Source organism: Didymosphaeria variabile, assembly GCF_027946475.1.
Source record: "Didymosphaeria variabile strain IMI 356815 chromosome Unknown scaffold_1, whole genome shotgun sequence".
NCBI classification, from domain to species: Eukaryota; Fungi; Ascomycota; class Dothideomycetes; order Pleosporales; family Didymosphaeriaceae; genus Didymosphaeria; species Didymosphaeria variabile.
The window spans coordinates 3,001,567-3,022,695 of NW_026611620.1; the positions used below are offsets into that span (position 1 = coordinate 3,001,567).

Here is a 21,129-nt window from a genome sequence, read left to right on the forward strand (position 1 = left end):
AAAGGATGAGGATGCCAGGTGCTTTATAGGCAGAGCGGCTTCCTAAAATCCCCAATCGCCGCCAGGCAGCAACCCGAACTCTCGCATGCGCCTTTCTAGCAAACACAAGTGAGTCTGCGAACCGCTTCAAGTGAGTGGGCTTTCAGGTAAGGCGACAGGTGCGATTGCTCGATCGGGTTTAGATGCGCCCAGCTCGCCCTTCTCATCATTGCAAGGGCGGCACCTGCATCTTCATTCACCCTGCTTTCAAGCAAGCAACATGCGTCTGTATCGATACTTACATGACAATCGCAGGCAGTCACGCGGAGCCCTTCTCAATACGGTTCTAGGTCAGTGGGATCTCTGCTGCGTGATTAAGTGAGTGCAGTCACGATCAGCATCTATCATTCTTGGACTTCCTTTGATTGAATTTGGGTGGAGTAGTCTCACTATGAGCAGTGGGAAATGAGGATTTAGTCAAAGCCTTGAGAGTGTTAGATGATTCGGACAACTAAATACACGAAAACCAGCAGGGTGGCCAGAGAAGGGATGTTGGGATCAAACCCGGTTGCAACGATTGACTGACGCGGTGGTAATCATGACCGCTATCTTCGGACTCGACAAGGGCATTAGCCTGCTGGATAGCATGACTTCACTTGCCCATGTGTTCAAACCTCAGCGACTGGTAGGTTCATGAGGATTCCATTGATTCATTCTATTTATGTTATGTTATTTTTTACCTTGTCTGATCCCTGCAACTCACACTGCAAGACTTAGACGACGACCTTATGCGGCGCGTCCTTCTCTTCCGGCTCACCGAAGATGTTGATCGGCCACCTCGGCTTGTTGGCAACGTACGGGATGTTGAAACGGCGCGGCTCCTTCTTGCCAATCTCCTCGATCTTCTCGAAGTCCTCTTTGGACAGCTCAATTTCCCTGAAATTCTCCTGGATGCGCGACGCGGTGACCGACTTGGGGATGACGGAGTGACCGCCGACCTGGGCCCAGGCAAGGATAACTTGGGCGGGAGTGGCCTTGTTGGCAGCTGCGACTTCCTTGACGGTGTCGTGCTGGACGAGGAGGGGTAGGCCGAGCATGTTGTTTCCAAAGGCCTGGAGGTGTTAGCTTGTAGTCATAGGTCGTGGTGGGGAAGGATGCTCACAGAGTACTCGGTGATGTGGATGCCCTTCTCAGCGGCGAACTTGATCAGCTCTGGTTGAAGCAGACGCGGGTGACGCTCGATCTGGTTGGCGGCGGGCGTGACACCAGTGGCGTCAATGAGAGCCTGGAGGTGCTCCTTGGTGTGGTTAGAGACACCAATGGCGCGAGCCTTCTCCTTGGGAAGCTTAGTCATGGCCTTCCATGTGTCGACGATGGAGATGTCATCGAGGATCTTGACATCGCCATCAGGGTGGTCGGACTTGTCCTGTAGCGGGAAAAGGTTCTGGTTGACGTCGCCACGCTCGTCAAAGGCAACGGGGAAGTGCACGAGGTAAAGGTCAAGGTAGTCGAGGCCGAGCTCAGCAAGGCAGTCGTCGAGGGCTGCGGCGACGTGCTCGGGGCGGTGCTGGGAGTTCCAGAGCTTGGAGACGAGGAAGAGGTCCTCACGCTTGATGCCGAGCTCGGTGAAAGCCCTCTTCAAGGCGTTGGAGATCTCCTTCTGGTTGCCGTAGACCTTGGCGAAGTCAATGTGCTTGTAGCCGGCCTTGAGTGCCTCGTAGACAGCAGCCTCGACCTGGCCAGGCTCTGCCTGCCATGTTCCAAAACCCAATTGGCTGTAGGATTGCGTTCAGTAACGCGTCAACAGGGGTGGTCTGTTCAGGTACTCACGGGATGGAGGCACCGGTGTTGAGCTTGACGGTTCTTCCGAGAGACATGTTGGGAAGAGTGCGTGCGAGTGTGTGGGACTGAAGGCAGAAGGAAAAGTTTTGGGTGATGTAGTAGAAGCTTGGGAAGTGACGCGGGGCAATGCTGGAGGTGGGATGGTGGGGTTTGGACGGTGCCATGTCCGACTTGAGCACTGCATCCGCTCCGCGGTCCACTTCCTGCGCGTCATCGATTGGTGGACCGCTTGACAAACCTCGGGTGTGAGGCTCAAGGGCGCAAGAGGGCGCCCTGTCTGGCACCGCGCGCGACGATTGGTGGGGTAATGTGCACAGGGCTGCCGGTAGTGCCTGCCTAGCCCGGGCCGACCATGTCAACACCACCCGCGTTCCGACTTCACAACTACCGCGTTGCCTGCTGGGAGCGTCAACCCACGCTCCGACTTCACAACTACCGCGTTGCCTGTCGGATGGCATCCAAACGTAGCGGCAATCGGTGCACAACCCTCAGGCACACACGCTGCATTCGCTTGTGCTTTGGTGCATCCAGTGAACAACCCTCAGGCACACGCTGCATTCGCTTGTGCTTTGGTGCAACAAACGCGCAAAGTTTGGACGAGCTCACACAGTCTCACTCCGCATAAGAGCATGTCTGGCTGGACCGACCTCAATCTCTTTTTCTTCGGCTTCCAAAGGTCGTCGTCCTTCAGAACACGCTACCACTCGAACAATGAGCCAGATGGCCTCCACTCCATCACCCTCCTCGACTCGTCTTGACCCCAAAATCCGATACTATGTGCATCGAAAGCATGGAAACACCATCGTGCCGCTTATACCTGCTGACCAATTACCCTTCCACTTGAAAGACTTTCCCAAGAACCTGAACCACCGAGAGCTGTCCCAAGGCGGGTGGAAGTACTTGGAGGAGACATCTGAGATACCGTTTCCGCTTGCGCTGCTGAGCCCGGACGTACAGGTTTTATTTGAGGACAAGCCAGTGCAGAACGTGGATAGTGTAGTGATGCCCGTGAAGGAAGCTCCCATGGAAAAGGCGTCCCCGAAGCAAGTGGCCGCCACAGAAACACCAGCAAAGTATGTGTCTATTGATGAAGGACCTGCACAGGAGGCGCCAACGAAGCAACCCACCAAGGAAGCCGCCCCCAACGCGCAGAAGGCCACATCAACGATTATCTCCGGTCGTCCAACCCATGGCAAAACCAACTCCCTCACCGACAGCATGGCAGCCATCTACACTAATGATGCTCATCGGCTTGGCTACACTAAAAGCTCGTCCACCCTCAAGCGCACCGTAGCCGCGAAAGATAAAGAAAACTGCCGCCACTGGGTGAAGAATGGCGCATGTAAGTGGACTAATAATGAGGAAGGATGCCGGTACAAACAAGAAATACCATCGCTGGAGAAGCTGAAGGAGATGGGTATCAGTGAATTGCCTGGGTGGTTTCGGGAGAAAGATCAACACTCGAATGATTCCATCCCGAACAAGGCCGGCGAGCATACGGTTCCTGCGACTTGTGGCACATACACAACGAATACAGCCGACGAGCCTATGCTTATGGACATGGATACAAACATGAGTGACATGGCTTCAGTCCAAGATAATGTTCGCATCCCTCCCATGGCACAAGACATAGCACAAGACATGCCAGGCGACTTGCAGGCCCCATGTACTGTTGCAAAGCCTTCGATGACATCCAACAGCCCAAACAAATCTCCGGTAGGCCCTCCTGTATCTGCTTCAATGCCTATCCAATCCGCAGATTCATCAAGCGGCAATCTTCTCGCTGCTTCCGGTACTACAGCTCCAACACCAAAGCTTGCTCCAACATTGGTCGGGAATATTGTCAATCACCACGATATCTCCGCCTTAGCGCCAGCACGAAATCCAGGCCCAGATCCTAAATCAACATCCACAAAGCCCGCTTCTTCTTCTTCTCCTGTTGCTTCGCCCCGAACGAACGCACCCGAGTCTACGAAGACGCGACTGAGGCCATCTAGTACATCCGCCCGTCCCAATCCTGCGCACAGGCAAAGTCTTCAAAGTGCTCAGACGAAGAAAATAAAGGCCAATCATGCGACCAAACGACCAACTTCGCGCGTGGCTAACGAAGACGATGACGGTGCCGCGACCCTGGCCAGAAAATCCACGAAGCACAGAAGCTCTCCGAATAAGGGATGCAAGGTGCGTGTGAGACAGCCTGATTTGATGCCGCGCAAGAAGACGGGTCTCGTGGTCATTGAGGAAGGAGAGTTCGGAAAGACATCGTCTGGTTTTGGAAGCTATGTTAGCGCTGCTGTTGAGGAGGTTCCACATATACCATGTCGTTCTGTATGATGTGCTGTTAGCCTGGTTCTTCTCGATGTTTCCAGGATAGACTGTCTATATAGATCACTCTGCTAGAACAAATTTCGGGTGCATAGAGCGTCACGTGGCCGAGGGGACATCGCGGTTGATAGGTTGCATGTCTTGTGTGAAGCGATTGAGCATCGTGCCAATAGAGGTTACGTCGCGGAAAGACTGCTTCGCGCTGTCGCTCTTTTAGCACCGTATTCTAACATGTATACGACGAAAGACTGCGGTTCGACTCACTAAATCACCGTATCCAACAGCGTGTCATGCAAATTCCTTCCAGTATCCGGGATCAACACCATATAGATGAGCCAAATCCCGAACAAGAGGCACATAAGCCCAAGAAGAGCTGCTACTCCGTAGGTGCCGAGGTAGAAAGCTGTTCGGTTTGGTGCATCGGGTTTTTGAGCAACAGATGACCATTGCTTCAACCAGACAGCTTGAACATGTCAGCCAAAGACAAGGCAAAATTATAAGTGAAGGACTCACTAGGAAAGTTGTCAAGCGCTGCGCTCACAAGATGCGCTCCAGCAAGTAAGCCGAAGCGCCACCAGCCGGCTGATTATATGTAGTGCTTGTACAGCGCCCAGTCACCTGTTGAGCGACCAGTGCCCCTAATTTCGTTCTCCTCAGGCTTCACTGTGGAGACTGCTCTTGTGTCTATCTCGTCTGTCTTTGCAGCGCAATTAACAGCTTCCAATAGCTGTGTAGGAGGCGAGTTCGCACCAGCTTCTGGAATGATCTCGGGTGGCGACTGCAGCTGTTCGATACGGCCGTCTAGTATGAAGCTTAACATTGTGTCCATCAGGCGAATGATATTTGCTTATACGCGTCAGCGATTAGGGATTAAGATTATGCCGAACAAGAAGAGACTAGACTTACGTGAGTGCGATGCAACAACAGCAGTACCGCCAAGCTCTCTTAACAACCCTTCTTTACCAAAAACTGCGCGGCAGATATTCGCCGTAGTATGCGCATCAACAGCCAACAGAATATCGTTGAGTATGAAGATCTTCTGCCTGGAGAACAGAGCTCGGGCAAGGGCCTAAATGAACTACTTAGCGTGCATACTCGAAGTGAGTAAGTGAGAATGAATATACCACTCGCTGCTTCTGACCACCACTCAAATTCGTTCCCTGACTTCCTATGTCCGTCTGGTCGGCCGCGTTTAGAGTTTTGAAGTCTTCATGAAGTGCGCAAGCATCAAAACTTTGATGTACCATTTTCCATCGGGCTGCGATCCACCAATTATGGCATCTCGAATTGTACCGCTGGGAAGCCACGGCTTCTGGGCGCAGTATACGATCCGTTCATCTGGTTTCTTTACATGGTATCCGTCGACGACAGGTAAGCGATTGAGGAGGGCCTTGATTAGTGTAGTCTTCCCACAGCCTGCCGGTCCTGTGACGCCAACCAGTTGGCATTGGTATATGTCAAGATTAACATTGCGAAGGGAGAAGCTGTTAGAGGCTGCCCCGGTCTTCAGGGTGGAATCTCGTAAAGAAAAGAGTGGCCGTCCGGTGTCCTCATCAACTGGACCTATCCGAATATTATCAATTTCATGTTCTTCCACAGTCCTCTCTGTGCTATTCGGCGTGTTTATCACGGGCTGAACTTCGTGGAAGAACTCTTCTAGCCGTTTGAGACATCCTGCTGCCGCCGCAAAATGTGACATTGAAGCGATGAGTCCCAGTGTCGATATCTCTAGCAGCGAAATTAACGAAGGCGATGTAAACGCCCTCTCGATAGTAAACTCTCCTTTTCCGAGAAGCGTAAAGACAGCAAATGTCAGTACCGGACTAGCATAAAATGGTAGGTTTGCTACCCAATGTATCAGCCTACTACTAGATCAGCCCAGGCTCGTAATCATCCACGTACCGAGCGCGTTCAAAAAGACGGTATACCGTCTAAGCACCTTAAACGTACGAGTCTCTAATCTCTCAACGCCTGAATGTCTTCAACAATGTACTTCGAAATCCCCATTATTTTGATTGACTTCACAGGACTCAGGACAAGCGAAGTCGCGGAAACGCGTTCCTGGGTTGCTGCGTTCCACTTCGCAAGTCGCGGACCCATCTGACGGGACAGGTATACGGCGAGTCCGGAACTTACTTTTCAAGTCAATATTCCTCAACTATGGTCATGATGAAGGTATGGAAGTGACTTACGAAACGCAACCCCAAACGGTACAACCCACACAACGCCCAGCTGCCTCTGTAATGGATAGACAGCAATACCAATCTCCACGGCACTAGCCCAAACCTCGTTATACATTGGGACAGCATTAGTAACGCCATCAACATCAACGCTCATGAGCGTGACGGGCGCTCGATCACACAGTGCATCAGGTGCCGACCCCAGCGTGCGAGCGTACAACATACTCACCAGAGCGCCGCGGATCTTGGTAACAAGCTGATATGTTTTATGCTGGTAGTACGTCTTGCTAATGGCCAGTGAAAGGTACAAAAGACCAGTCGCAGTGATGAGAAGATACCCATTACTCGGATTGCGGTTGTCGAATGGCATATCAAGATGACCGATAATAGCCTGGAAGAGGAATGGTAGCGTGTAGCTCAGTGTTAGCATGATCGTTCTAGGGACCACCAAATATGCCACGTCCAGCTTGAACGCTCGAAGACAGGCGCTTAGCAAACCGCCTTTGTCTTTACCAGATTGAAGGGCTTCGAGCAGGCTTCGACCCAAACTCCTCTTGATAGCCATCAAGTCCATCGGCCGGAACGTCGCTTTATACCCTCTCTTCATCAGCCCGTTCAACCACCAGAAGACTCTCCTCGCGTACACGCCGCTGAGAGTCTCTGGAGCCTGGGACCGGTAATCTTCTCTCAGCCATGTGAACTTGTTCTGTGCTTCTGCGAACCAGAGGGCGAGCTTGACCGCGAAGCGCACACTAGCCGCGACACAGACAGACGTGGGAAGTGGTCGAAGCCACAGGGTGCGTAATTGCACTGCATCGAACATGGTGCTGGAAAGGAGGTAGACGTTGATTGTGTCGGAGCTTCGAGGTGATTTGACATGCTCGAGGAGAGACAGGCTACTTGGGGCTAAGACTACGGCCGTGAGGAGAGTTCGTGCTACGATGGCGGTTTATGAGCCAGCGGTGCCGTGGGAAGATGCTGTGAAGACGAATAGGGTGAGTTGTGCAGTGAAGAGGACGGTATATAGTAACTACAGGATCAGTAAAGGTCGGTTGGAGATGTGTCTAGAGGGTCACCAACCTGCTTCCCCATCACCAAGCGACTCCATTTCGCCTTCTTCTGCCCGCCCCAGAGCCACCATGCTCTTAGTGGAACATAGATCAAGACTAATGCAGCGGGCCATATACTCAATATACTCCTCTCAAACAGTAACGTGAAGTCAAACTGGACATTGTGACCTTGAAGCACTGGGCCAAATAGCTCGTCTTGCGCTGCACTCGCATTCGCAATTGATCTTAATGCGCCATCCGTTTCGCATTCCGTTGGAGGGAATGGAAACTGTAGAGATTAAATAGGACCGAAAGGCAAGACTTGATTGGAAGAAATGGTATCACTTGGGAGCCCGGCAGCTAAACGCGTGTCAGCGATTGGGCTACGTTGGAAGGGCGGTCTTTATACCCAGATAAGAAGGTGCCTTGGCGGCTGACCCACGGGGCGAAATCACCATCCGCAATCGTGCCGTGACTCAAGGCTAGCGAGGACGTCGTGACAATGCTGAAAGTATGCAACAAAGTCAAGGAACGTAGGATTTTAATACTCTTATCTCACTACTGAGCAACGCACTAAGCCCAAGGGATCTATTTGGTTGTGCAGCATATCAGGTCTGCTTGCATTTCACAAGTGTGGCGCCTGACCCTCCCTCGAAAGCCTATCATCAATGCTTGTTGTACCTCATATACTCATGTTAACGCATCTCTTCGTGATGTGACCAAAAGGGCACTATGCCGGCCGAATAATTTTTCCAAAGATGCCGGGGTTGCCTGGAATGTAGGGAGATGTGATGAGCCCGCTAAAATGCAAAACAAACAGATCACGATGTGAGACACGTATCCAACACAGATGCGCATGTATACATGACTTAGGCGTATAAGCCCGATGTCTTCACATCATTTACCTGCTTCCAGAGCTCGGAGGCGCGCTCTGCTTTGAGCTGTGTTGGGTCAGCCAACTTGGCCAGACGTGTGGGAAGGGGTCCGTTCATTACCCTGAGCATATGTGACTCAATCTCGCCAGTTGCCGTGGGTGCAGTAAACAACAGTCTGCCATCCTTGGGCTCGTTGCCCGACGCATCGCCGAATCTTAATTGGCTTGTTACCGCCACATTCAGAAGCAGACGATGCGTGCCGTCTGCCCGCAGGACAAACCTGGCCTTGTATGGCTCTTCCCGGGTAACGTTCAACTTCAAGGGCCCAACACCACGCTCTTGCCATGATTTCCTTCCCTCATGATTGACAAAGGTGTAAAGTTTTGCGCGACCTGTCCAAGCAGCGTCTTCGTTCTCTTCGCCAGTCTCGGGTGGTCCTGCTGTCGAATAGAGCGGTTGGCTGCTACGTCGTTCAGCTTCGTTCCCACCTTCATCTCCATCTTGATCATCACCAGTGTCATCATCTCCTTCTTCGTCAGATGCGGCCTTGACTTCTGCAGCTCCGAATTCAGGGGCGGCCTTTTCCTTTAAGCCGGTGATACTACCACCGCCTCCGAAGGTGGAGAGGCCAGGCTTCCCTCCAATGACACTCCCAAACGCACTTCCCCCTAATGAGCCACCGAAAGTCGACTTTCCCAAGTTAGATGCACTCGCGAACGAGGATGTACCCCCTCCAAGGCTAGCAAAACCGGTCGAAGTGGTTGTTGATGCAGCTGGCTTCGATGCGAAAGAGGACAACTTATTACCGGTTGCTGCACCGAAAGGGGAACTGGTGACGGGTTTGCCGGCGGCTGCGAAGGGAGAGGCATTCGAGCTAGCGAACGCCCCAAAACCGGAGCTTTTGAAAGCGGATTCTGACGTCTGCGGTAGATTTTCTGCGTGCGCCTCAGAAGGTTTCGCGGGGGATTTGGGGGTTATGGCTGCAAAAGGCGATGCAGCAGAGGTATTGGAGAAGCCACTGCCGGGAGGGATCTAGCAAATGGTCAGTATCATGTTGCTACATGAGATGCAGAACATACTGTGGACTTGATTTCTACCACCTTCGATACGGGATTAGACTTAGCACTGTCCCTCGCCCGCTTCGTGTCGCGCTCCTCTGGCTTTGGTGTTGAACTCGATGCTTCAGAAGGCTCACTTGTCGTATCGGCGCCAGGTACAGTCTGCTCAAGCTTCCTTTTATTCTTTGGGCTAGTCACGGTAGCACCTTCCTTATCTGAAGCTACGGCTTCGGGAGTTGCCTCCTTACCAGCGGTCGCAGCGGTGGAGGGTAGGTTTACGTCGCCGTCGTTCTCGGCAATAGGAGCAATGGAACCATTCGCCTTCTTCAACACCTCGCTATCAGAGCCTATAGGACTGGTGACGTCTCTTGACTTCTTACGAGCATGCCGCTCGTGCTTCTTGCCGAGCGGTTTCGCATCCTCAGCTATATCCTCAAAGTCCTCTCGGCTTCGCTTGCGCCGCAGCCGACCCCGCTCGTTGTCTGATCCAGAGGTGCTGGCTTCGCCAAGGTGGCCATTGACAGCAGCGTCGTTCATGAATTGATCAGAGCTCGGTGCTTCATCTACAGTTCCCTGCGCATCGATGCGTGTTTCCTTCAGCTTCTCCCTCACTGGTCGGCCTTCGCTGTCACTGCTCCTGTCGCTCCGCGCCGGTGAGGTGAGGTGGTCGGACTTTGGGGCGGAGGTCCGATCGTTGCTTTCGAAAGGGGCTGCCGCTACACTGAGCGGCCTGTCCATGGTGCGAGGAGCGGCGTGCCAGACGCAGGCGGTTACGTAGGGTCTTCGAAATGTGGGGATCGACTGGTGTTTAATGGACAGGACTTGCCCGCTTCGGTAGGACTATGGTCGGTCGAAGCAGGGAGCAGTCGCCGTTTTGCAAGGAAGACTTTGACTCCGCGCGCAAACGGATATTGCCCTCGTGAGTGGATGCTCGTGCCGATGAAGGGCGGTAGTGCGAGAGTGTGTGCGAGAATGCTCTGCTCAGGCTGTGGCGAGGGCGCTTAGCAGCAACGACAGGAAGGGTTGTCGATGGGATGGTTGCTCGCGGGGTGGAGTCAAAGGCGGTGTGTACAAATTTGCTGGCTCTGTCCGCGGGCTGGAGAGCGAGCCGAGCGGGACCGTGTGGTGGTGAAGTGAAGTGGGAGATGACGGTTCGAGCTTGGACACGCTTTGTTGGCAGCCGTTTGACTAGCTGCGTCGGCGCTTGTAGTATTTACGCATGCAGGACCCTCGCGCAACAACAGCACGCCTGCATTGAGCGTGCAGTTCAGTCAGCCTGGTGAGTGGCCGTAGGTAGACGCGCAGTTGTTGTAGGCGCCTGAACTGGTCGAAAAAGCCAATGACGCGAGATCGCATCTGTGGTGGGGCGCATTGTTTGCGGCGATACACTCGGCGAGCCATCTGTATGGTAGCGACTGCTCGGCTTTCGAGACTTCGAAAGCGCATGGGTACACTTTGAACGAGACGGAGATGGCGCAGTCTTAGAATACTTTCAGTGAATGTGTAGCAAATCTTGCCCGTTGTCCACTTCACTGTTTCTATTCGTATCACTTTGCGCCGTTTGACCAACCTAGGAAGTGCCCAGTGGTATCGCTCCCACAGCTACAATTACCCGTCTATAACCAAAGCGCTAGCTGATGAAACAGATGCAGCCCAGCGCGATATAGAACACGAACAGAGGGTATACGGCGATGCCAACGCGATTCCGCACAACGCCCGAACCGCCCATTATACTGATTCCCGCTGCCAGAGACCACGCGATCAGGACGAGATAGACTGGTATGCGCACTAGCATAGGTACAATGCCGGTTGCACTGAGTGCCGAGGCGATGACGAGGGGGAAGAGCGTGTAGCCGATGATTGAGACGGACTGGAAGAAGGCACTGTCGTTGTCAGTCTTTGACATGATCTTGTAAGTTAAAGACTCACATGTTGCCGCCCAACAGCTTGATCTGCATGGTTACCACGGCCTCTCCCAACCATACCATTGCGAATATGCCAGAAAACACTAGATCCTTCTGCTCGTCCTTTGCGCCCCTTGAGAGGAACAGGCTCAGCAACAAGCAGAAGATGAGCGGACCCCACAGATCCCAGTCTCGCAGACCTTCACTCATGCCACCCTGCAGAATGACATCCGCGTCTGGCCATCTTCCAGCGATCCCCCGAATTCCGCCGCCCAGACCGTCGGCCTCTCCACGTTCGGCAGCTCCTATCCCTCCACCGCGTTGCATGATGCCTCCCAGAAGGTATTTGGGCCACAAGACTTGCTTCAGCTTCTCCCAAATTGCCAGCAGGTCTCGTGAGAGTGTCTCCCATACTGTCTCGTCTATAGTATTCGTTGGCGCGCGACGGTCCTCGCCGCCGACCGCAGATGTCAGGTACGACTGCGTGTTCCCTCCAGACCGTGATCCAATGTTCCCTGTGAGTGGCGCGCGGTCGGAGGTGCCTTGAATGGGGTCGTCGAGGTCGTCAAGGGTTGCTATACACGTGTCAGCTGTGGACGCTAGCTAAGTTAACAGCGCTCCGCCATTCGACAAAACGATTTCCGTGAAATGTTCCGGAGGCTTTACAACCCAGCAGGCATCGTGAAGTGTTCGGCGAAGTGCTGCAGGTTCAGGCAGGTAGTTTACCATCATCCGGGTCAATCAGGTCCTGTTCCAGGGCATCGTTATCATAGCCGTTCGCCGTCGAGGCGCTCGGCATCATGGCCGCCATTGCTGCAACCACTCCAAGTCGGTGCGTGGGTATAGCTAGCTCGAACGGGCAGCTAGGGTGTTGAATTGATGGCGCGTGGTGAGGCTCTTTCCCAACGTTGCAAGCTGGCAAGAGCTACCACTCCGGCCGGCGGGCACGATTCCGGAAGGAGCAGCGTGCCCGCACTAGGCCTGCGTCACATTCACTATATTATCCTCGCAACAGGGACCATGTGCTTGCGAGTTCGTCGGTAGTTCCGCCAGCGGCACTTTTAAATATCCCGTGCTCCCGCGTGTCGGCCTCGTATTGGCGATTGTGTGTTCACCATGGGCGACCCGATACTGAACGACATCTCGCACCGCCGCTTTAATCTGTTGCGAGGCAGCTGGGTCCTGGTCTCGCCGCACCGAAACAAGCGTCCGTGGCAGTAAGTCAAGCACTTGGCAAGATTATGAAACCAATGCTTATATTGTCCCAGAGGGTTACAGGAGAAGCCGTCCAGAACGTCCCTCCCAGACTACGACCCAGCGGTACAAAATGCCCGTGCTGTGCCCCACCAGAATCAAGGCTGACCGATCGTAGTGTTACCTGTGCCCGGGTAACACGCGGGCAAATGGCTCCAAGAATCCCAAATTCACGAAGACTTTTGTTTTTGTAAACGACTACAGCGCCGTCAAGGAAGAGCAAGAAGAGTATCATCCAGCGCAGAATCGGAGCTCCCTTGCGAGCCGACTACTCAGAGTCGATCCAGTAACGGGAAAATGCTACGTCATCTGCTTCTCCCCTTCGCACCATCTGACTCTTGCGGATATGAACCCTGTTGAGATTATTCCCATCATCGAGACCTGGACAAACCTGTACAAGGCGCACCTGGATCCAGAGTCACCGCTAGCGGAAGCTGCTAAAGCACTATCACTACCTCCGTTCTCCCAGGGCGATATTGCTGCACCAAATGCACAATATAGGTACATGCAGATCTTTGAAAACAAGGGTTCCACCATGGGCTGTTCAAATCCACATCCTCACGGCCAGGTATGGACAACGACATCATTACCGGAGGAGCCAAACACGGAGATTCAGCAACTCAGCAAGTACAGGCACGACCAAAATGGATGCCACCTACTGGTCGACTATGCAAAGCTGGAATCCGAACAAAAGGAGCGAACAGTATTTGAAAATGAGTCGTTCTGGGCCGGCGTCCCTTACTGGGCTGTCTGGCCCTTTGAGGTTATGATAATAAGCAAACAGCACAAGCGTGCGTTGGTCGATTTCAACAACAAGGAGAGGGAACAGCTGGCCGAAGCCATAACGGAAATCACCCGGCGATACGACAACCTGTTCGAAACTCAATTCCCGTACAGTAAGTCTGAGCAGTTCATTCGCGTTCAGGCACAGACTAATCTCCGTGAAGGTATGGGCCTGCACCAAGCACCGCTGCAAGGAACTGAGGAGGAAATTGAATCCAGTCACTTCCATATCCACTTCTACCCACCGCTCCTCCGTAGCGCAACAGTGCGGAAGTTCCAGGTGGGCTACGAAATGTTGGGGGAGCCTCAGCGGGACATCACCCCTGAGCAGGCTGCAGAGCGGTTACGAGCGTGTGGTGGCGAGCTCTATCGCAAGAAGCTTGAGCACCTCACCAACGGTCATGCTGGAAATGTCGCCGACGTGGGCCAGGAGCAACAGAAGCAGTAAGCACACTGCCCAGCCTTGTGATCAAGCACGTTTATATTTGAAACTTGAGATTCGATGTAAATATATCGAGCATTAAATTCGGAATACCATGTCGGATGCATCCTAGTGGTGTATGAAGTTTCGAGCTTTTATGCTCACAAGGTTGGGAGCTGAGGGGATGGCGGTTGTGAACTATCCGGTAGCCCTAGGATGATATCTTGTTCTATTGATAGTCGATACTCTATCTGTGCACTTGTTGGCTGCTGTACACGAATATGGTGAAACATATGGAGTGACCCGTCAGTCGAACTGGAAGTTGTTGCTCAGGTTCGATATTGATGATGCTACCAGGTAATTGACACGCACAGGCCACCCTTTCCGAAAACCTGCCAATGTTTTCCGACCATCTTGTTTCGTATTCTGATCCGTCGACGCGCTCCCTCCGCCGCCTCCCTTTAACAATAATTCATTTCCGAGCACTGTCTCGCGACACATTGCCTCTCCCTCCTACTCGCCTTGCAGTAGAACAATGGGTTTGGAACTTGCATCCCACCTCCCGCCCTTTGAGGGCCTGCTACCGAAGTGGCTGCTACTCGTACGTACCTCCAAAAACATCCAAACGCACATCTCCTCGCACACGATGCAACGAAGGATCCGCAATTGATCTTCTAACCAGCTACCAGGTCTCCATAATATCTCTCGCGAATTCAATCCAAGCCTACACAACCCTCCACTACGCAGCCCGCGTCTACAACCCTAATCCAGACAATGCAAAGATCCCCTCCAACCTCACACAATACACCGCCCCCGGCAAACCCACACCATTACAACCCGGCGAGTTGCCTTCCCAAGTCACACCCCTCTCCGGCCGCAAATGGGGAACCTGGACGGCCCTCACAGGCATACTGCGGTTTTATGTTGCGTATAATATTAATCAGAAAGGGATGTATGAGCTGGGGATGTGGACATATGGGGTCGCGTGGGCGCATTATATGAGTGAGTGGTGGGTGTTTGGGACAACGAGGTGGGGGGCGCCGTTGGCTGGGCCGGTGATAATTAGTACGGGAAGTTTGATATGGATGTACCTGCAACGGGATTTCTACCTGGGTCAATAGGATGGGGCCTGGGAGTGCGAGGGGGAGTCAATATGCTGGAGGAGGATTATTATTCTTGGGAATATGTCGTACGAAATCCAACCAAGAGCTTTGTAGGACTTAGTTGTTGGGATTGTGCATGGGTCGTGATGAGGGAGACCGTGTATATGGATGAGTGATGGATAATGTTGATACTATTACCGACCAACGAGGAAAGCTGGTTTGCCAAGTGGCATTAATGCCGAAGTCCTTGTTGATAGGTATCATGTGTTCATATTATCAAGAGCTCAAGTGCTCTCCTCTGGCAAGGCTTAAGGCCATCGGTCGCTAATGAGCGATCTCGTTCATTTCGATGCTTTGTGTTAGCTATTGATTCTTCTCATCTCTGGCGGCTTTTCTCAACGCTCGCTTTCGGATGTCTTCGTGCATGCTCTTGTTGATCTTCACAACGATCGGTGCCCTCTCACCGATGAATCGCGAAAGGAACCAGATCATCAACCCGTGACTCCAGTAAGGTGCACTGGTAAAAGCAACATTCTGCGCACCACCACTTCTACCCAGTTTGCCAAGCACGCTCCTTACGAACTGTCGTGGATTAGGGACAAGCGCGGACGACTTGCGGATCTTGGACATAGCGGTTGTGACAAGGTGCGACTGTACACACTGCACATGCACACCGTGGGGTTCGAGTTCGGAGGCGAGCGCAGTGGACCACTGCTGAAGAAAGGCTTTGCTGCCGGAGTACGTTGCAAGGAGAGGTGTGGGAAAGAATCCGCCGGTGGAAGCCATAGTGAGGATAAGCCCGCGCTTGCGAGAGATCATGCCGGGCGCAACCGTCTGCGTGACCTTCAGAGTAGCCATGCAGTTAATAGTGATGATATTGTTCATCTCGTTGGCAGGCGTCTCCACGAATGGCACTGGGATGCTGTGGCTCTGTCCCACGTTGTTAACCAGAATACTGATGTCCAAGCCGTCAATAAGCTTCCGCAGCGAAGCGTAGTCGCTATCCTTGTTCTGACCGAAGTCCATTGCGAGCGTCTTTGTAGAGATATTTGGACCATATTTGGTGGTGATGTCGGAAGCGAGACTGTCGAGTTTGGACTGCGTACGCGAAATGAGGAGGAGGTTGTAGCCCTTTGCGGCGAGCGAAAGGGCGAACTCTTTACCGATGCCGTCGCTAGCACCAGTGATAAGAGCCCATGAGCCACGAGGACTGTAGGACGATAGCTGATAGGGTTAGTCTCCGAGTTGATAATGATTTACAGAAGAGCTCACAGATTTTCCAGGCAGAATGAACAGACTCAACAGGACACGAACGAAGCTTATGATTGGCACAGCGAGAGCATACGTGCCAGCGACCAGAAGCACTGCAACAAGTAGGTAAGATGAGTTGGAGTCGACCGTGACTCCGAGTCGATCCATGAACTGTCTCGTAGGATCCATGGTGACGTTTGGAAGAGAAAGAGGAGGAAGTGCGCAAAAGATCGAACGACGGTGAGGATTGTATTGATCTTCAGTTGCTGCCCACGGGTAAAATTCCTGACAACGCAGGTTACCTTGCATACGACCGGGTCTGGTTGAACCGCGCAAGAGCCTTTTCAAGCACAACGGCCCTGGCAACTCAATAATAAAGTATTTGAGTTAACCCAAGCAAATATCTGGGGGATGAGATTATTTTGAGAGCTTGAGGGGTCGAAATGCCGCGGCACTCGCCCATTGGTTAGCGCGGGGTGCGGCAGCACAATTGTTCCGGGCTACTCCTTCCTCTCCACTAGCCCGCCAAGCGCCAATCCGTTAAGCGAGCACAGCGATTTTCGACCACTTCACGACAGCGACTGACCAACAGACCGACAATATATCCCGACCGCAACCATGGCCACCGAGCTCACGTACGTCGCAATAATACTGCAATCGAGTCCCCATGCTGATGAGAAACAGTGTCCAGTCCGAGCGCGCTTTCCAGAAGCAGGTACTACCACTCGCACCCGCCGCGTCGCGTTTCGAAGTCTCGCAATACTGATACAACATGTAGCCGCATATCTTCCTGAATCACAAAGCTACTGGCCCTCGCAAGAACACTCGCACCAAGCGATGGTATAAGGATGTTGGTCTCGGCTTCCGTACGCCCAAGACCGCCATCGAGGGTTCCTATATCGACAAGAAGTGCCCCTTCACCGGTATGGTCTCGATCCGTGGCCGTATCCTGACCGGCACTGTCGTCTCCACCAAGATGCACCGTACGTACACGCTTTTTACCGACCGAGCGCTCTCCGCGCATTTGGTAGCATATGATTTGGGACACGGCAGACGCTAATGGATACTAGGTACCCTCGTCATCCGCCGCGAGTACCTTCATTTCGTCCCCAAGTACTCCCGTTACGAGAAGCGCCACAAGAACCTCGCTGCGCACGTCTCCCCCGCTTTCCGTGTCGAGCCCGGTGACCAGGTCATCGTTGGCCAGTGCCGACCCCTCTCTAAAACCGTCCGTTTCAACGTCCTCCGTGTGCTTCCCCGAACCGGCAAGGCTGTCAAGCAGTTCAGCAAGTTTTGAGCATTTGGTATAGACAACTGGGATGCTAAGGCAGGGTGGTGCGGACTGGATGACAATGGGATGAGATTTCGATGGTTCAATCAATGCATTTGGGACTAGGATCCGGAGTCCATCGGACTGTGTATGTTTCTTCAGTCTATGAGAAATGAAACCCCTTGGCAGGCCAAAAGCGCCGCTGGGGCAGGTCAAAAAGCAATTAGGGTTTGTGACACATTTGGTGCCTTTTGACCGGTCCGAATGAACGAACTATCTCCAGCGGTGGTGCTGTGATGTTACAGACGTGCTCTAACCTACATTCAATCATATTCGGCCATGGATGGCTAGCAGTGATGCGTATGGCCTCTTTCGAGCTACGACAAACCCTTCAGGCGATCTTTCCATGGACCACTGCGCTCTTAGAGCAGAACCTCTCACAGTACCTATTCCCGATGTACTAATGCCACTATGTCCAAAACGTAACTCCACTAGGACGAGCCTCGACGATAATACTACTCTTTGAAATCGCCCGCATCCAGCCTTCATTGACATCGCCTGCGTCTGCATCTGGACTTCCTCTGGGGTCCAATTGACTATCCAAACTTCATATATGTCATTTCTCAGACAACAACTACCGCGCGCATAGTATTGCCCCTGCATACGTTCATGAACGCAATTCATCGTATGTTTTACAGCCATCTTCAAATAGCACGAAGTGTCCGCTTTCACGCGCTGGATATGTGCACTGTAGAAGTCGATGGTTCTTTCTTGAAGCATAGAAAGTATTCCTGTTGGGAGGACCAAATGTCATATCAACTCCTATGGTCACCTGGATATGTGGAAACAGCGTGTGCACTTAATTTTAGCCCTGGAAGTATCACTATACTGTACTATGCTCTCCGAGCAAAGCGTTAGGTGGTTTTTCTCCGAAGTCTTATAATCAACATTCCAGTGGATCGATGTTCTCATACATATTCAGGGTACATTTACAATGTTTTGTGGTCAAGTATTTGGAAGGTAACGGTGTAGCGGCGACGGCGAGTCAACATCGGTAAGGAAGGAAGAGCACGGGCCTACGGTGCATACTACTTCGTAAGAATAATGCAAGGCCATCTGTCCATGTAGCCGTGGCAAGACTTGATAAGACTTATCCCATTTGACTTGGCCATAATCGCCACATCTTGTTATCGCAGCGCGAAAGTGCGTAATATGTGGCTGGCGCAATTCCTGTTGCATCTACGTCTGTCCATGGTATATGCGTTTGCTGCTTGTCTCTAAACGGCTAGTTGAACCAGGCCATAGGCAGGCGCACCTGGCGCTCGACCTCTCACCCAAAAGTTATCTTTTACTCTCTTTTGTTGCTCCACATTTCACTTCACAACTCTTCACCACCACGCATTGTGCTACATAACTCGCAACAGGCTGAAGTGCAAATTCCCCGATCAAAGAAATTTATGTAAGATACGATCTAGCAGTTCCTCTCGCAGGTCATATCAGTACTCATAGCGGTGCCTCAGGTCTCCTAAGCCGCCGACAAATGCGCTCGAAGCTGTTGCGCCTAAGAGCCGCAAGCGACACGGCGACAATGACGACGATGCCAAAACGTCTTCCAAACGTCCGCAGATGAGCCAGCTGCGCCTGAAGAAGGAACCTCCTCCTCTATCATTTAGATTCTTGGATCTACCTGCTGGTAAGCATGATGTCTATCTCCAAGACACTGTCCTGTCTAACAATTAACAGAACTCCGCAACCGAATATACGAGTTTGCTTTTGACGTTACCTACCGAACGTTCCCGACGAGCACTTTCCGTAAGGAGCATCAACCCCGACTTCGCTGTGCAAAAGTTCCTAGCGTTGTCGGCAAATGTGTGCCTATCCCATGTCTTGGCTTGGTACAGTCGTGTACTCAGATCCGTAAGGAGTTTCATCCTTGGTGGATGCAAGCCCACCGTATACCGCTATGCAATCTCAACAAGTACTTACGGACCTTTTTCCCACCCCGCCCGAAGACTAACACCGCCTACTATACGTCCCCAGGTGAACTCAGGATCTTCCTTCACAGAGTGGAACTGCACGACCGGAACCTGCTCCATTTGATCAAGCACTTGATCCAGTTCCCTTACCGAACGATAGATTTCGTCCTCCAGAACCCCTCCATTAGCAACAGAGAGGTTGATGGCTTGGTCCAATTGCTCCAAAATCGACATCCTACGTGGGTGCGCTGGATACGGGCTAATATCATCACCCAGATCCGGCTGGAGGTCAAGCCTGGATCGCACCACAAGCACATTATTCTTGTTGTGAGGGAAACCCATGCTGCTGCTTGGATGAAGAGTGTTTTCGGTCAAGCCTCACAGGCGCCCCTGGACGAGCATCATAGCTTTTTAATATCTATTGGCCTGAACACTATAGTAGGTTGGCATTTCGCTGTTGGGGTTGATTATCGTTGAAGATTTCTGCCGGAGGTTTAGGCCAGCCTTGCAACAACCAACCACGCCTCATTCGAACGTTCGATATGATTTGGAGCTGTAGATTTTCTGTTCGAGTTGGGTTTCCCTCCGAGCGTGGCCATCTCGATTTCCCCTGTATGTTCTATGCTTTGGTAGCAATTCCTTTCTCTTTTGCTCCTCAACATACCAGATCCTTGTCCATTTATGATGGGACGCTGTCTTAAATGACCAGATATCCGGAAATGCGATGCCAATCGACACATACGCTTATGGATCACTGGGCCCCTCTTTCTTTTCTCTATTTTGGCTGCGATACTGTTTGTCAATTTTCTCCAATTCGGTCAGAATGTACTCTTTGTTCCTGAAATAGGCTACGTCGAGAGTGGCATTCCGAATTTCAAGACGAGCTCAGAACGAACGATCTTTTTGCGACCTTTGACGGTCAGTATTTGCTGGTCCTCGTTTGCATCCGTAGCGGAGGGTAAATGGAGCAGCTTAATCTCGAAGGCCGTGAGATTCCAGTCTCTTGTGGATACTATTGCGAGTTGTTTGCTTGGCGGTTGATGCCAATTGGCCATCGGCATATTGGTCGGACAGAGGATATGAAGTCTAATACAGTTGGCACGGTGAGAGTCCAGACAAGTCAAGAGAGATAGACAGACGAGCGGATCCATGCAGCACGCAAAAACATGTGAGAGGTAGTAAAGGCGCAAGCGAGTACGACAGTAACAGTAAGCAGGAGAACCTCAACTAGAACGCGAAAGAATGCTTTAATACGTTGACATCCAATCAAACAAGATGTTGAGTTAGCGCAACAGCGAAGCAGACTTCGCATTATCATCTACAATGGCTCTTGATCTAAATTTGTGACTACCGTGACAAGCTAAGTAAGGTTTGGATGCTTTCCAAAACGCTCTTAACCACTAACATCTACTACCTCTCCAAGTTTCAGGCATAATGCCTCCCAGGTCTCCCGCCCTTCATCCTGCCGGTCACAAACCCCGCCTTCACCGGTACGGTCTCCATGGCCCACTTCAACACATCCTCCATCAAGCTAATCCCGCTCACCGAATCTTTGGTCGGCCGCCACCTTCCTTCCACGGCAAGCACTCCTCTTCAAATCACACTTCTAACCACTCGATCGGTCGGCACAGTGCCCGAGACGGATTCTTTCAAAAACTGCATGTAGATGACGGATTGGATATATCTGTTGAGCCGGTCGCCTTCAGACTGGGGAAAAGACGGGTGGGTATGGCGTGAAGAGAGGATGCGTCCCCTAGCAGCGATCGTCAGTAAGGGTAAGAAGGGTAGAGGAAGGTTGAATGGAGGGGAAAACGCCTTCCCAGCGAGCCTTAGCGGCGGGGAGGGCAACGTTTTTGCTA

The 21,129-nt window shown here is 52.3% G+C and overlaps 9 protein-coding genes across 9 annotated transcripts; 3 read left to right on the forward strand and 6 right to left on the reverse strand.

Annotated features, from left to right (window-relative positions):
- Positions 1-752: 752 nt before the first annotated feature.
- On the reverse strand, positions 753-1,856 carry N0V89_000949 (uncharacterized protein; the record flags this gene model as incomplete). The annotated part of the gene is made up of 3 exons (XM_056209767.1): positions 753-1,091; positions 1,142-1,754; positions 1,810-1,856. 3 exons carry the CDS (start codon positions 1,854-1,856, stop codon positions 753-755), a joined length of 999 nt encoding a protein of 332 aa, XP_056076589.1.
- A 685-nt stretch (positions 1,857-2,541) lies between these two features.
- On the forward strand, positions 2,542-4,155 carry N0V89_000950 (uncharacterized protein; the record flags this gene model as incomplete). The annotated part of the gene is made up of 1 exon (XM_056209768.1): positions 2,542-4,155. The coding sequence occupies one exon, from the start codon at positions 2,542-2,544 to the stop codon at positions 4,153-4,155; it is 1,614 nt and encodes a 537-aa protein (XP_056076590.1).
- A 367-nt stretch (positions 4,156-4,522) lies between these two features.
- On the reverse strand, positions 4,523-4,966 carry N0V89_000951 (uncharacterized protein; the record flags this gene model as incomplete). Its single annotated transcript, XM_056209769.1, has 2 exons — positions 4,523-4,595; positions 4,752-4,966. The coding sequence occupies 2 exons, from the start codon at positions 4,964-4,966 to the stop codon at positions 4,523-4,525; spliced, it is 288 nt and encodes a 95-aa protein (XP_056076591.1).
- Positions 4,967-5,338: 372 nt separating this feature from the next.
- N0V89_000952 (uncharacterized protein) lies at positions 5,339-7,149 on the reverse strand (the record flags this gene model as incomplete). Its single annotated transcript, XM_056209770.1, has 2 exons — positions 5,339-5,536; positions 6,556-7,149. The coding sequence occupies 2 exons, from the start codon at positions 7,147-7,149 to the stop codon at positions 5,339-5,341; spliced, it is 792 nt and encodes a 263-aa protein (XP_056076592.1).
- Positions 7,150-8,244: 1,095 nt separating this feature from the next.
- On the reverse strand, positions 8,245-10,046 carry N0V89_000953 (uncharacterized protein; the record flags this gene model as incomplete). The annotated part of the gene is made up of 2 exons (XM_056209771.1): positions 8,245-9,282; positions 9,330-10,046. 2 exons carry the CDS (start codon positions 10,044-10,046, stop codon positions 8,245-8,247), a joined length of 1,755 nt encoding a protein of 584 aa, XP_056076593.1.
- Positions 10,047-10,938: 892 nt separating this feature from the next.
- N0V89_000954 (uncharacterized protein) lies at positions 10,939-12,014 on the reverse strand (the record flags this gene model as incomplete). The annotated part of the gene is made up of 3 exons (XM_056209772.1): positions 10,939-11,191; positions 11,238-11,787; positions 11,939-12,014. The coding sequence occupies 3 exons, from the start codon at positions 12,012-12,014 to the stop codon at positions 10,939-10,941; spliced, it is 879 nt and encodes a 292-aa protein (XP_056076594.1).
- Positions 12,015-12,328: 314 nt separating this feature from the next.
- GAL7 (galactose-1-phosphate uridyl transferase) lies at positions 12,329-13,697 on the forward strand (the record flags this gene model as incomplete). Its single annotated transcript, XM_056209773.1, has 4 exons — positions 12,329-12,429; positions 12,481-12,532; positions 12,585-13,362; positions 13,414-13,697. The coding sequence occupies 4 exons, from the start codon at positions 12,329-12,331 to the stop codon at positions 13,695-13,697; spliced, it is 1,215 nt and encodes a 404-aa protein (XP_056076595.1).
- A 1,439-nt stretch (positions 13,698-15,136) lies between these two features.
- On the reverse strand, positions 15,137-16,213 carry N0V89_000956 (uncharacterized protein; the record flags this gene model as incomplete). The annotated part of the gene is made up of 2 exons (XM_056209774.1): positions 15,137-15,997; positions 16,046-16,213. The coding sequence occupies 2 exons, from the start codon at positions 16,211-16,213 to the stop codon at positions 15,137-15,139; spliced, it is 1,029 nt and encodes a 342-aa protein (XP_056076596.1).
- A 429-nt stretch (positions 16,214-16,642) lies between these two features.
- RPS11B (40S ribosomal protein S11-B) lies at positions 16,643-17,321 on the forward strand (the record flags this gene model as incomplete). Its single annotated transcript, XM_056209775.1, has 4 exons — positions 16,643-16,659; positions 16,709-16,739; positions 16,803-17,007; positions 17,095-17,321. 4 exons carry the CDS (start codon positions 16,643-16,645, stop codon positions 17,319-17,321), a joined length of 480 nt encoding a protein of 159 aa, XP_056076597.1.
- Between the last annotated feature and the right edge of the window lie 3,808 nt (positions 17,322-21,129).